General features: G+C 47.4%; 1 protein-coding gene across 1 annotated transcript in view; it reads left to right on the top strand.

Annotated features, from left to right (window-relative positions):
* Positions 1–2448: 2448 nt before the first annotated feature.
* URM1 (ubiquitin related modifier 1) overlaps positions 2449–15105 on the top strand; it is a gene marked incomplete at its 5' end in the record, with an annotated part of 14435 nt that continues 1778 nt past the window's right edge. Inside the window, 2 exons of the mRNA XM_029087427.1 lie at positions 2449–2541; positions 14693–14774. Of these exons, the coding sequence (XP_028943260.1) occupies positions 2449–2541; positions 14693–14774 (175 nt within the window). The remainder of the gene's footprint in view (positions 2542–14692; positions 14775–15105) is intronic.

The raw sequence follows: 15105 nt of genomic DNA, 5'->3' as shown, positions 1-15105 counted from the left end.
CCCTGCCCTGCCCTGCCCTGCCCGTCTGCGGCGAGGCGGCGGCGTGGCCTCGCTTCTGGCTCTGTGCGGCCTTTCCTGTCTCCCCTTTTAACCTTTTATATATATTTTTAATTATTAAAATTGTTTATAAAAACCCTGCACTCGTTTTTCGGCTTCTTTTCTCTGTACCTCTCCATAAGTGTGTGTTTTATGTGCCCGTACACACACACTCGCTCTGTGTTTCAGTCATTTCATTTCAGTGTAAAATAGCAGGTCCTGGCTTTGTAGCACTGTGACTTTCAGGTCTTGGCTGCTGTAGTATCTGCGTTGCCAACGCTCTGGCGCTGGGAAGTTGAAGTGTTTGCAGTGGAAGTCTGTGCACATTTGTGGAAATGCTTGTGTTGTTTTGTTAAAGCCTCCTTTTACCAGAAGCTAAAAGGCTACTGTTTATTTGCTTTTTCCCACCCTTTCACAAGCACAGAAACGCCATAACCCTTTAAATACCCTTCTCCTTAAGAATCCTTTCCTCAGTCTTTCCCACTTCCAGCTGCAGCAACTCTCCTAATTTTTCCCAGAAGAGTGAGATGCATTTTTGCTTCCCTTGGAAATGCATAAATGAGCTCTCTATGTACGGATCACAGCTGAGTTCCCCACAGCTAGCGCATTACAGAAGGACCTTATCTTGCAATCTACATTTCCCACTGTAACAAAGCGTGACCTTGTTTTCATTACATAAAAAAATGTTTTTCATATAATTGCTGTGACTTGTTCCCTCGCATGAATCTCGGCTCGTGGTGATAATCGCTGCTTCAATTTTCAGATAACTCTTTTTTTGTGAGCTGTGGAAGAACACCAACAAGAGTGCTCTTTAGGAGAGTTGCTGCATATAAGTAACGCTGCCGAGGGTGTAACAAGGGTTCTGTTGTGCTCTTCCCATTGCAGAGCCAAGAAAACCTACTGTGGCATTTTTAGATATCGAATTTAAAGGAACTTTAGTAACATCTGGATGTATCTTGGTTGATATTTAGGTGGGGATTATTTATTTTAAATACTTCTCTTTATTGTGTTGGTTTTCAAAGGGATGTGAGGCACCAATAAGTTTCCAGAAAGTAACTTCATAAGAAAATTTTCTTAAAATAATCTGCATTTAAGTTGAAGGAACAGTTTGCCACAGTTGTAAATCTCAGCAAGTTTCTATCTCAGCTGAGTGTCAAGTGAGTTGAGTTTTTTTTAAGAGTTTCCTAATTGATAAAACTTTGCCCATCCTGTTCAGTCTGGAGTCAAGAGCTCACACTATCTATGTCCCATATCTTAAAGTAGCATTTGTGGTTTTTATCCACGTCCCTACTCATGTGATAAAGTTTTATAATCTTCTGAGTTTGGCCAGTGGCCTCACAACATCAAGAAAACTGATTTATGTTTGTAAAGCTCGAGATATCCAGGCTGGATGAGGCTTTGAGCAACCTGGTCTAGTGGAAGGTGTCCCTGCTGATGGCAGGGGGGTTGGGACTGGGTGAGCTTTAAGGTCCCTTCCAACCCAAACCAGTCTGTGATGATTCTGTGATTCTATATTCACAATTGGTTTTTTTTCCAGAAAGGGAATAGAGGTGAGGAGCTTGCTGAGGCTCTTTCTAAGAGCCTAAAGATTTTAGGTACCTGGACCCAATTTAAATCCCAGTTTTTGAGGTGTGAGGACCAGCTCCTGTATTTGCCAGCCTCTGCATGTTTTGCTCACCCTTGATCTCTTGTGCTTGCAGAGGCCACCGCTTAGTTATCTGCGGCTGTTCCCCCAGCGCGCTCTGGATATCAGAGGAGCGACGTTAATCAGGGTGTTCAGTGGAGGAACATTGTGTATTTATTTATTTTTACTTTAACTTATCATCATTGCTTGCTCTGCTTGCTTCTCCTGGTCAAATCCCTTCCGAGAGGGAACACTTTGTAGTAAGTAGATGAAGAGATGGTGGCCAGGACTCAGGGGCTGCTGGCTCTGCCGCTGACTCGCTGCGTAACCGCGTCTGACTCGTGTCCTCTGTTTGCAAGTGGGAACTGGGGGAATGTTTATCCCAGGAGGATGCTACGATTTTTCATGTTTTGTGAGACACCTTGAGACTTCTGGCCCAAAAGGTGTTAGGGGTGAGTGGTGTTGGGGCTGGCGTGGGGGCTGTAGTTTTATTGGAGTGGAGGCGATGATGGCTGCAGGGAGAGGGAAGGCGATGGGCCGGGCGCCGCGCTGGGACAGAGCAATCCTCCTGTTCTGCTGGGAGGGGTTCTGGCCCGTAACGGAGCCTCCTGTGTGTGTGTGTGTGCTGGTGATGGGAGATGGCAGCTTCCCCTACAAACATGGGGAAAAAAAGACAAAGAGAATCCTGTGCTGAATATAGTCTGTGTCATTTGTTTTCTCTGTCGTGGCATCTATGTAAATCGCCTCTTTTGTGCTGTCTTCCTTCTGACAATAAACCAACATCTCAGTGGTTCGTTGTTTTTATTTCAGAGGTGGTGCAGAGCTCTTGTTCGATGGTGTCAAAAAGCATCAGGTGACTTTGCCTTGTCAACCAGAGCCTTGTGAGTATCAGAACCTTTTGGATAACTTGAAAGAACGACAACAAATGAAACAAAGCTGGTTTGTACGGCAGTTTCATTAGTTGGCAACAAGATTCAATGTGTTTTAAAAGCACTTTCAGACCTGCTGTGGATCAGATAGCTTGGCAGATGATGGTTAATCCTCAAAGTAAATACCAAGCAGAAATAGTTTGAGCATCTTTGCTGTGCTGTTATCAACTCCTTCCTTAAGACTTTTGCCTCCTTCCTCCTGGATAGACAACAGCCTCTGAATGTTTCCATCAAATCTACATTTGTCTTGTTTGATGCTTGAAACCACCAGGAACCTCCTCTCTGCTTTGTTTTTTCTTGCCCATTCCGAGGTTTCCAAGAGGCATATATATATATGTGTGTGTGTGTGTGTGCCTATATATGTAGTGCACAGAGATGTGGGAGTGTGTGTAGCAGTGCAATGTAAATCTGCTCCTTTGATTTTCAAGTCTATGGAATTGTTTTGTATGAACTATGCAGCTGAAAAGAGCAAAGCTGATGCTGGAACGTGACGCTGGACATCCTGCCTCCAGCCTTCCCTACGATTAAACACAGGGTGCTGTTCAACTAAAGACTTGAGTGTCCCAGTGATAAACAGCCATAACCTGTGGTTTGTGATGTGGAATATCAACACTGGGAAGTGCTGTGCTAACTCTTTTCTTTTCCCTTATGTGTGTGCATACTTCAGTTACAACGTAATTTTGCCGCAGGTATGTTTTGAATTCTTCTGGCTAGATAGCAATGCTTTATGCTATTTGAGAGTGGGATTATAAACCAAAAATAATACAAAGCATCAGGGAATGTTAACAACTAATATCTCATGAATGGCTAATACCATAATCTATGTGCTGTGAACGTTCAGGCCTGAAATCTTCTTGCCGTGCCTGGAAGTAATTAGAGATCGGTAGAAGCGCTTTTGATGCTTGGACATAAGTAGGTGTAATTCAAATATAATAGGAGCACTGGAATAGTGTCTTATCTTGTGGTTGAGGACTAGGGATCCAGAAACAGGACCTGATGCTGATTTGCTTTGTGAGTTTAGTCGTGTTGCTTAACTTTCCCCTGTTGCTAGTGAAGCAGTAGTCATGCTTTCATGTACCACCTGAGAGTTCAGCGTTAGGTTCCAGCACCGCTAAAGCACTTAAGATCCTTAAATGGAAGATAGTAAAGAAATACCAAAACACTTGTTTAGATGGTTTATAAACTTGGGGGCTAGAACATCATTTTCTTCAGTGTTCTGTAAGTTTAAAATACCCACAGATATCCACCTCATTGCTGGTGTTCAGACCACGATCAGACGCTCCAGAGGAAGGCGTTATTACACGAGATGTTTATTTCTGCCAGGGGAAGAGGGGGATTAATATCAAAGTGTGATTCTTCTAGCCCAGTGGTTGTCAGCGATGCAGTTGTGTGCGACCTAATCCATCCCCACTTGAAGTTGCTGGGGAGACTTCTGTAGACTTCTCTAGGAGCTGGATTTATTCTTCCCTGAAGATCTCAGGGTTCAAATTCATGATCTCCAGTGATTCATTCCAGATTCATCTAACACATTATTGCTCCCAGCTTTTCACACTGCCTCGTTTTTCAGATGCTGCTGTCCCTGTAGCAGGAGTGTCAGGGTGGACAGTGCCATTCCCAGCTCCCCGGGTTTGCACCCTGCTGCTCTCATGAGCATTCAGCGATAGGGAGGTTGTAGTTTTTGGGCAGGTTGTGGATTGCAGCAGCTGAGGAGCAGACACTGAATTGTGAGGCCTCTGCTGTAATGACATTTACACCCAGCACAGGGATGGGGTAGGCAGATGTGGGGTTATTGTGTCTCAGTAAGGGATCACTGGAGACACCCCTGATAAGATTTCCAGATGAGAATGATGTTGCAGTGGTGAGGAACCAGTAGAAACTGATCAAGAAACAAGTGATTAAGAAATTTGGTAAATTCTTGCAATTCTAGATTGTTCCTAATGCTGTGTATTTTCATCATTCATATTAAGCAAGTTTCATTCACCCATCTCTGGATAAATAAAGATCTGTGTAGTATGTTCCCTGCTGCCCTCATGCAACCAGAACGACAATGGTTAGAGAAATAAAACAGCTCAGCATCCTGTTGCTTACCTTACCCCCTATGTCCATCACCTAATCCTCTGGGGACAGATCTGTAGTGTAAAGACTGCTTGAAGACCTGCACTTCTAACCCCGTTTTAACTGATTTCATTAACTGTCAAGCTTATTTTTGTCCATTTTGGCCTCTCTTACCCACTCTTCCTTTCTTTCTAGGTTATTTTTGCCTTTGTCCTCCTTTTTGTGGAGCAGCTGCTTCTCTCTGGGACATTGGACCCAGCCATATTTTAATTGTTTAGGCATTTTTATATGTATCCTAGAGGTGAGGGGAGGTAGAAAATTATGTGAATAAATGCCTACAAATATTTATGTGACTAAAACAAGCTGTGCTCCATGGTTGACAAAGGCAGTGTTCTCTGAATGATAATAGTGTTGTTATTATGTTATATTAGATGTTATTATATTATATGTTATTATATAAGAATGAAGAACTCATTCTTATGTGGTCACTTCCTTTTTCCTAGGTGGAAAGTAGGTGGGTTCCAGATCCAGGTAACTTTTTCAAGAAGGTTTGATTCTCTGTCCTTTTTTGATGCCTGGAGATGAGTTCCTGGAGGGATTAGGAAAGGCAGGAGGAAGGAAGCTGCAAATGGGCCAAGAGCAAGCCACGAGGGGGTACAGCTGTGTGGCAGGACCTATTTTTATTATCCAAGAGGCTTTTTGTATCCTAATGCAGTTCTTTATTTCCAAAGCAGAGCTGTCTTAGCCTGCATGTTGAAGTTGGTGCCAAGAACTTAGAAAGGTGTGTGCTGTGTCTGTATAGGCATTGACATAAACCACACTTTGTGCAAGACTGAGTAATCTGTTGGAGCTGTTTTGGAGAGAAGACCTCAAGTTAAACAAGAATCTTGTCCCAGATTGCTGGCTGTTTTGATGATCTCGTTGATAATGCTGTTGGAGGGTCTAAAGGCATTAGTGCCCCTTTGCCTTATTCTGCATAAAAACTGGGTGTGGGAGAAGGCAGCTGGGGGAATAACAATATTTTGTCACATGAAGAGAGGATTAAATTGGCAGGGAGATCAACTTTATTTTCAAGCTTCTAAGAGGCTGTTAGAGACAATGGAGCATAAAAGAGAGAAACCCTAAATTAAAAACCAAAAATGTATTTGGCAGCTTCTTCCTGAAACGAGCCACAGCGATTGAACCGAGTGCTTCAGTCATCAAACAGATCATTGTGTGACTGCTCTGCGAGTGACGCCGGAGCTCCTTCCTCCATCTCCCTGGGACTCACAGTGCTGGATTTGTCTGTGGCCATGAGGGTTGCATGGATGCTGTTGGAAGGGTAGGAAGTCACTGGCGTTGTTTAACCCTTGTAGTCGTGTCAGGTTTAGCTCGGCAGCGACAGGCTGATGAAGAGCGTTTGCAAATCCCGTCTGCTGTGCTCTCTACTGGATGTTGTATCCAGAGGTTGGAGCATTTTGTAAAGCCTTTAGCAGTTGTGCTGTTCAGCTGCTGGTCCAGGCCTTCAAATTCCATCTTCTCCTGTGGTTTCAGTGATAGGACTTGTGTTTATGGAACAGCAGTGACCAGTTTCATCAGTGATCGCTTGGACCTTCTGGGTTAATCAAGAATCCACTGTGTGTTTTGGAAGTCTGGAAGGGTAAATTTTTAATCGGTGTGGTTTGGTAATTATTTGTGGTTTCCTTTTACCAAAACCCCAGGTAAAAGGCCTGTTGCTAATCAGATTTTTTAGAGGGAAAAATTGAAATGATCTGCCAACTGCTGCATATGTTGAATCCCCGTAGAGAAGAGCATGGCCTGTTCCTCGAGAGCTTTGCTTTCCAGGGGCCTTGTTCTGCACAGCATGGAGGACTACTGGGGAGTTGGGAGCATTCATCTGCTTGGAAAAGAGCTTGGAGATCTCAAGAGATCAGACCTGTGTTACAGGCAGAATGGCTTAAAAATTACAGCGTGGCATGTCGAGTTGGCGTGGGGTGCTGTGCCAAACCAACGTGTAAGATCACGAGCGGCGGTTGGCGTCGGTCGCCTGTGAATGCCCGGTGCTATCGATAGGTAGGACGTCATCGTTAAGTTATTCATATTCTCAAATGCTTTTATTGCTCTCTGTTTATTATTCCTAACATTTAAAAACTTGCTCCAAAGAAAGAATAAAAATGTATTTGCTAATGCAGAGGCTTATTAGAAGAATGATTAAAAAAACCCCTCATAGCTCTGTGGAATCTCGTGCAGTCAGATCTTTTTAACGACAGTGTGCGGTGCTCCCAGGTCTCAGGTGACTCTGGGCTTATTCCCCTACTTGTGTGTCTCTCTTGGGAAGGTGATTTGTTTGCTGGCAGGAAAAGGGGGCTCAGTGTGTTACCCAGGGTGAGACCTCAGACTGGACCAGCTCAGCCCTGGATCCCAGCTGCCCTTCCCAGCAGTGGGTGTGAGCAGCCGTGTTTGCAGCGGCGGGATCCTGGCGTGATGCTGCGGGGCTGCCGTCGCCGTGACCCAGTGGTCCCTGCCACGTTTGCAGCCCGGGTGTGGGTCTCCTGCCTGCACAGCTCCGGGGGGGTCACCGTCCCAGCGAGGCCACACGTGGCTTCTGCACAGGGAGCGAATCCTTCGGAGGGGACGGAGAAGCAAATGCATGTCCTTGCTGGGCCAGTCCCAGCTCCCTCTCCCAGGAGGCCGTGGATCTGCCTTACTGGATCAGCTCATCCCAACTCATTGTGGAAGGAGCTTCCCAGGCACTGAGAAACCAGCTCTTGTTGTGTGACCAAATCCCTGGGCTAACAAAGCCTGGCTGTTCCAGCCTCCTTCCCAGCCGCTGCCTTGCAGTGTGGACACCTAGCAGGATAACCCTTGTGTGCCAGCCCCCCCTCCCCGCTCTCTCTTTTCTCTCGGTGGGATTTGCTGTGCTGACAGCGCTGTTCAGAGGGTGGCAGCGGAGCAGGGGCTGGGGAGGAGGATCCGGGCCCTTTAAACCGCTTAGCATGCGGTTCACACGGCTCCGGGCCAGCTGTTCCTTTCTCCTCCTGCCCTCACTCGCAGGAGTTGTTTGCTGAGCTCAGAGCTCCTGTGCAAAATTGCTTTTCAAAAGAGCCACTTTCTGCTTAATTAAACAATGAGCCGCCGTCCCTCTGCACATCTGTAAAGCTCCCTCTGCAGCCCCTTTATCCCACAAACTGCTCCATTCTTACCTCCATTCACTTGTAAATCTTACCCCCCCTCTCCTCCACCCTGATCATCTCACTGGCTCTTTCTTTTCCCCTTTCAAGTGAGACTGAGGGGCTCGGAGTATCTGTGGGGGTGGCTGGGCTGGGTGGGCAGGAATCGGTTTAATGGTGCTTGCTGTATATGAAAGTCTAATAATAGCAAAGAAGATCTGAGCCTGAAAGTGAGAGGCCAGGGCTGGACTCTGCGTGATTTCTGTATTTAGAGGAGTAAAATCATGGCAGTTCCTGAGCCGAGCTGAGACACTGACTCATCCAGCAGCCGGAGGGGACAGCAGCCACCAGCCAGGCTGGGAGGAGGGCAAGGAGTTGACTTGAAGGCACTTTCTGATCCAGCTGGCAGTGCCAGGGAGAGCCCAGCCCAGGGGAATCCCTCAGTCAGGCTGGCTGCGTGCAGGGCAGTGCCAGGCTGCCGGGGAATCCCTCTGCGCTGGCAGCAGCAGAGCAGCAGCCACCTTCCTCTGTGGTCTAGGGTCTCACAGCAGCTCCCTGTAGTCTGTTTTAACAGTGATAAGATTCCCCTTTTCAACCCTGGGTGCGTGTGCACGCACACAAAACCCAGAAGCTGGGAAAACAGGGGAGAAGGGAGATTTCAGTTTGATGGTTTTCAGCCAAGCTTTGCACCCGCGGTTAGCAGTGCATTCTCTGAATTGTCTTCCTGAGCTGCTTAAAAAAAAAACCATTAACCGGTAACATTCAAGGTTAAGCAGGATAAATGAAGGGAAAAGGGATGAGGTGGGATATCTCCTTCATCACTGGGAAGGACAGATTATAGCCAGGGTGACGCAATATCATCTAGCATAGATTGATAGGGAGGGATGAAGAAATGGGAGTTTGGTGCATTAGCAGAAGATTTCTGACTGCAAAAACTATTAGACCATGGCACGGTCTCCTTGGGAATTTGGTAGCAGGTCTGTGTTGCTCAAGCATCTTAAAATCAGAGCAGGCAAGGCTCGGGATGTTGTTTTGCTGAGAAGAATTCTGCACTGGCAGAGGGATAAAATCACAGGAGCTGTTAATGAGGTGTTATTTTTAATGTCTGTGATTCGCAGTCTGGCACTGCTGCCGGTGCAGTAGTCTTTGAGGTTCTCCCAGTTCCTTCCTTTGACAATTTTGAACGAGAGGCAAGACCCTGGGCCAGCACTGGTGACCTGTGATCCTAATTAAAAGAGACAGTTTGGTGCACTGGCATTTATTTGGGAGCCTAAAGTGACAATAGCGTTGGGTGTTACGGGATTAGATGCTCTGACTTTGGAAATGAGTAGGGATTAGATTTACCCTGAGGATCAGCTTGGAGCTGCTTTTTTTGTCACAGGAGCTGATGGATCTGGAGGTTTGCTGCTGGCTAGCAAGCAGGATTTGACATCCCTTGAACTTGTGTTTTCCTACTAGGGAAAGGAAGATCCCAGGCAGCTCCTCTCCAGCTCATAAGGGCTGTGATTAAAATCTCAGGGCTGAGAATTCCTCAGTGGTGGCTGGGATCTGAGTCTTCACTGCTAATAGGAGGGCTGTGAAAGACCTCTGTGATCCCTTCCCCTTGTGGGAACACAAGGAAACGGAGAAGAGCATTGCTCTTCTAGCTGAGAAGTGAGAAAAAGATGTGAGAGGAATTACAGAAGCCAAGACCTTGACGTTCATTTGTGGCAGACAAGAGCAGATGAGAGCAACGATGGGGATTCTCTTATGTCTGGCTGTAGTTACCCCCTCATTTTTCCCCCAGCACTTAAATCACTGCCCACTCCAGCACTGGTGGGACTGGCTTGGGCACTTGTCAGAGAAAATGGATTTTGCTCTTGCTGCAGAATTTTGCCTGGCTCCTCGCTCCGTGTAGAACCAAACCCATTTGCCTGTGACTCCATTTATATCAGCTATTCCACGTCTTTTTCTGCAGTTTATGGCACACCATCATCTGCTTCAGCAAATGATTTGCATATCAGATGGGAGGCTGGAGGAGTCTGAGGGATCCCTCAGGTCAGGTTTTGTGAGAAGCTCTTTTGGAGAGCAGATTCCTGGAGGGCCATCAGACTGAAAAGCAGAGAGGAGGCATCACCTGGAGGGGTGGCAGGTATGGGGAGCTGGCCTGTTTTAAAAAGAAGCTGCTTAAGTGGGAAAAGGGAGATACAAATTGTCTTTCCATGCATTTCCATGCAGGCAGGGGAATAATGGCAGAGGAGCGGCAGGGAAGGGGCTTTGTCATGGTTACAGGCCGGTGGCTGAGAATGTGGGTGGAGCAGAGCTCGTCCAGAGTTAGTGACCTCAGCAAATTGGAGCTCAGCCATGGTCAGTATGATAAATGATCTTATTCTGGGTCAAAGAAACGGTGTCCCACAGGGAGGGACCCGCCAGGCGGCCCGGGAAAGCGCTGTGCTCTTGCAGCACTGACCCCTTAGTGACCAGTGCTGCATAGATCTTATTTATTATGGACCAGAAGGGAATTTTCCATGGTTCATCCTTTATAGGGCTCCCCTATTTCCCTGAAATAAGCTCCCAGTTCTACAACCAAGGCGAGAACACGGGTGTGATTACACCCTCTGGGTGCCCTTCGAGGCGCCGTCTGCTTCGTGCGGGTCTGCGTGTGGGTTTTCAGGCGGGGGGTGTGGAGGTGTCTGGGTGAATCTGCCAGCAGCCCTGGGAGCTGCGTGTCCACATCAACTGGAATTGTGCTTGTGCAAAATCCTTCTGTGTTTCTGCACCTTTATCAGTTTGGGGTGAGATCCTTCTAGAGCAACATGAGTCACCTGGTTTCTCTCTGTGCACAGCGAGTGCCCCCTTTGATGAGTTGTCACTGGTGAAGCTGTCAGGCCCAGGAGGTTTCATGGAGCTGGGGAAGATCTATAGATTCCAGCCCTGGTTTTGGGGGTGCACATGAACCTGGGCTCTTGTTCCAGGCGGTGCTAAAATGGAGTCTTAGATGCGTTTCTCTTGCAGAGGAAGCTCAGCAGATTCTTCCTTGAGGAGCAGTTGGGGTAAGACAGAAGATGAGGCCGTGGAGGATGCGTGAGGGGACGGAGCAGCCCGTGCAGCTCTGTCTGCCACGACCAGGAGTGTTTGTGCAGCTGGGCTGCAAACGAGCCGGCGCTGTTGGGTTTTGTATGCACGCTCGCTGCAGTTCCTGCATCCTGCCTGACAAGCCAATGACTTTGTGTCACTGCAGGCACACACTTGGTTTTCCTGAGCTCTGTGTTTCGCTGGGTGATTTGTTTTATGCATGTGTTGTGGATTTGAGCTCCCATCTGTGCACTTGAACTAAGCAGTTTTCTCAAACGTTTGTCGGGTTTTCTTTTTTTTTTTTTTTTTTTAATTAACTTTAGATTATTTTTCCTGAGAATTTGGAGAGGTTTGATGTCCTCTTAGCACAGGCAACAGAAGCTGTCTGTGTATACAAAATGAGACAGGGATTTCCTACCATGTGTTTCAGTCCCTCCTTTGCAGTTTGGGAATATTTCAGCTTCCTTGGCTGGTTCACTCTGGCTTCTCTGCTGATGCTGCCAATGGCGAGGACAGTTAACGATAATTAGAGTGGATTGTTTGGTGTGGATGTTTGTTTGCTGTGAACGAAATGGAGTAGGCTACCAAAAGGATTTCATTGAGCCTGTGCAGCAATGATAAAAATGTATCATTGCTGGGATGAGCTGCACTTGAGCTGGTGACGTGGGAGTGAAATGCTCTCGCCTGAACCTCACTCCTGGGCCAAAACACGCGGTTGCTCTTGCATCCAAATGGCAGCACACGTGGTACAACCATGATCCTGCAAAAATACCCCTGTCCTGGGATGGGGGCCAGCTTGGGAACCAACAGAGGTGCAGGGTTGCTGTGTCCTAGGGGCAGTTTAACTTCTCAGTGGATATTGGGCCTGACCAGGATGAGATTTTTTTCCCTCTCTTTCTATGTCATTTGCAGAGGACCTGCTGTTTGCCTGGCAAATCCTCAGCCCAGGCAGCTGGAAACCTGTTAGACCCCTAGCATTGTATCAGAAAGAAAATGTCTTAGGGACATTCTATGTGTCAACTGTAAGAGATGGGCAGTTGTGCTGTAATTTACCTCTTGTTATTTCCATCGTGATAACATTCAGAGTCCTGGGCTGTTGATCCAAACTGCTGGTGGAGGCACTGAGCTGCGAGATGGCTTCTCCCCAGACCACTTGCAATGGAAGCAATCTTGTTCCTTTTCAATATCATACTTGTAGGAGATGGTTTTTGGTGTGGCTCTGGTCATTTTTCATCCTTTGTAATTGATTTGTTCTAGTAATATTGGTGTACAGAATGTAGAGACATGAAGGTGGGGGGGGAAAAATTCAATTCTAAGAAAACAGCTGAAATTATTATGTGTTAAGGTTGGCTGTGGAGAAGGGAGTCTTAATTTTCATTGATGTTTGGAGTGGGGAAGCTCCAGGCATGCACAGGGGTATCACAGTTTTTTTCCTACTGTCTAAATTCTTCAGTATGTGTGTGTATGTGACTTCTGGGAAGGACTAAATGAATGTAGGCTCAGGTGGGGCTGAAAATAACATTTATTATGGAAGGAGTAGGGGTGAGGGAGTCTACAACACAGCCTCAAATAAATCAGCCCCCTCACCCCTTCAGTCCAGGCTGCTTCTAGGTGGCTGTCGTTGTATCCAGCTGGTGCAGCGTGTTTCTGTTTAAATGATCTCTCCTGAAAGGTCCCAGAGGAAGGGGCTGCTTATTCCATGCAAGGAGAATGGTATATGGCACAGCTCATTGTTGTGTGCCCTGCTGCAAGTGCATAAATATGAAACAGCTCGCGGACGCTGCTGCAGTGGGGCTGGTGTCCCCTTTGTCCCCCCCCCTTCCTTCTCCTGAAGGCTCCTCTCCATCTTTCTTCCTCTCTGGCTTTCATTTCTTGGTGATGGAGAGCAGGAGCCGCTTGGGTGTGAGATCCTGAGGGCTTTACATTGCAGCAGCATTTTTCAGGGGAAGGTGAATATAGTCAGCTCTTGTTCTGGTGGCTGGTGGACTGGCGTGGTGTGAATGTGTGTGTGTGTGTGTGTGTGTGTATATATATAAATATATATGTACCTTCTGAGGGACACTCGCCATCCCCACTGCGTGTTGCTGGGAAAGTGGCAGAAAATGGTCTGTTTTGTGCTCTTAACTACAGATCATTACAAGGGAGTCGTGGGTCAGCCCCAGGCAGGTGATGCAGCTCACGGGGCAGTTTTAAGACACAAAGCAGCTCTTTTTGCCCTGATCAGAGCGATCCAGTGCTCCGTGGCAGCAGTACTGGCCGTGCTCTGGGCAGCCCCGCAGTGGGACCGGTGTGCTGGGGTGAGGTTGTCATCCAGAGGCACCAATGCCCTGGGAAACCAGGGGGGGAATAGAAGAGGGAATCTCAGAGCATCCCCCTCCCCCTTTCCCTAGGAAAAGAGGCCCCCATCTGCTGCAGATGGACATGTCCCCGTCACCGAGTTGATGTGCACCTGCCTACACCAGGGCTCTCCATCCTTGGTGTGACAGAAGTGATGGGGGTGATGTTGTTTGGAAGAATCCCAGCTCCTCTCTGTGTAGCATCCACGGTCCCATACAGTCGTGGAGTGAGGCAGGGACTGAGTTGAGTCACTACAAGTGCTTTGATTTTTGCTGGTTGTGAAGCAAACACGTGAGGAATCATCTGTAGAGTTTGATTTTAGCTCAGAGAAGTGTGTGCAGAAAGGTTCCCCTTGACTACAGTGAGGTTACAACACGTGAGGGAGAGGTGGAAACCCATCCTGCCATCCCCACTCGCCCTGTGAGCAGAGTTCCAGCCCTCACTGGTGGATTTGTGCCTTCAAAAAGCTTCCTCACGCCTTGAAAACAAACAAAACTCTTTTGGGGCTTTCAAAGGGCTGTTTAAAGGAGCCCCGGGAGAATAACTGATGGTGGGTTCAGAATGATGAAGTGGTTTGTGGGATGGTGAAATATAGAAGCAAATGCAGGAGAGCTCCACATTGCAATTTGTCAGCTTCTCTAAACCCTGTAACGGATTATTCCCCCCCCCCTCTGTCGCTTCTCACCTCTCCAATAGGAAATTAACTGATGCTATCACTAAAGAAATTGTTTTTGCCTCACAAAGTAAAATTGATACTATAAAAACCCGCCAGCAGTGTCTCCTCCTCCTTTTACATGAAGACAAATCCTTCCTGTCACCTACTGAAATGGAAAGATAAAGGCTAAGCTTTAATAAAGAAGCTATAAGCACAAAGAGTCGAGGGAGGGAGCAGGCACGGCCTGGGGAACCCACCACGGCAGCAGGTGCCGTGCCAGGGGATACTGCAGGTGTCCAAAGTACAGCTGCTGTGGCTGGTGCTGTGCTCAGTGCATGGCTATGTACAGGTTTGTACCCCAGAACTCGTGTCTCCAAGAGATGGTGCTGGTTTTGGTACCCAGAGTGTCTGCTTTACTCCTTTCAGGTTCTTAGACTCGCTTGTTTGGACTTTTAAAATCTAATTAAGCACACAGAGAGTTAAACGGGGATTTGTCAGGTGATAACAGAGCGCACAGGACGTGGGATGGGTTGGAGGAATCTGGACACTGACAGTCTCCTGCTGGATTGGCACTTCAGCATGAACTGCATTCATTCTTTGTGGGAAACCTTTTCTGCCAGACCGTGGGGTTTGGGGCAGAGCTCTGAGCTCCCTTGAGACAGAGCTGCCTGTTCAGTTCAGGGCTGGTAAGGGCCAATCCTGTGAGGTGGTTCCTTTGACTGGAGGTTTGCAGCTTTCCCCATCCATCCTGCACGTTCCTCTCCTATTCTTTTGTGGATAAACAATCACTTTGTTCTAGCATCAGCTAGGAGCTGTCAGCCAGTTTGTAAACTGCTGTCCTTTCTCCTTTCAGGGGATATCAGAAACCTGCTAAAGTGGATCAAACAGAATCTGTTGAAAGAACGACCAGAATTATTTATGCAAGGGGAATCCGTGTAAGTACAGCTGTGGTGAACCCTCCTCCTGTTTCTCTGCTGATCCCCACACTTTGAGATACGTTTTCCCTGTTGCAAGAAGCAAGTTAATGACTATGAAAATACGAGATTTGCTAAAGCAGTAACGGGGGGATGTCCCATGCTACACCTCACCCTGTTTTTATGGAGTGCACCTCTGTCTTTTGCAGCCCTCACCCCAAATCTTTAAAGACTTAAAGCTTAAATGTGAAGCAGGGCCACGTGTACCTTCTCTCTGTTGTCACCTGGAGCAGCGCAGCGCACGTATCGTATCCTCAGTTACAGGAGTGTTAGCAGGTCTGTCTGTTTCCTG

Source organism: Antrostomus carolinensis, unplaced genomic scaffold (genome assembly GCF_000700745.2).
Source record: "Antrostomus carolinensis isolate BGI_N321 unplaced genomic scaffold, ASM70074v2 scaffold13531, whole genome shotgun sequence".
In the NCBI taxonomy this organism is placed as follows: domain Eukaryota; kingdom Metazoa; phylum Chordata; class Aves; order Caprimulgiformes; family Caprimulgidae; genus Antrostomus; species Antrostomus carolinensis.
The sequence above is the reverse complement of the archived record's forward strand: the minus strand, read 5'-3'. Positions and strand labels throughout refer to the sequence as shown.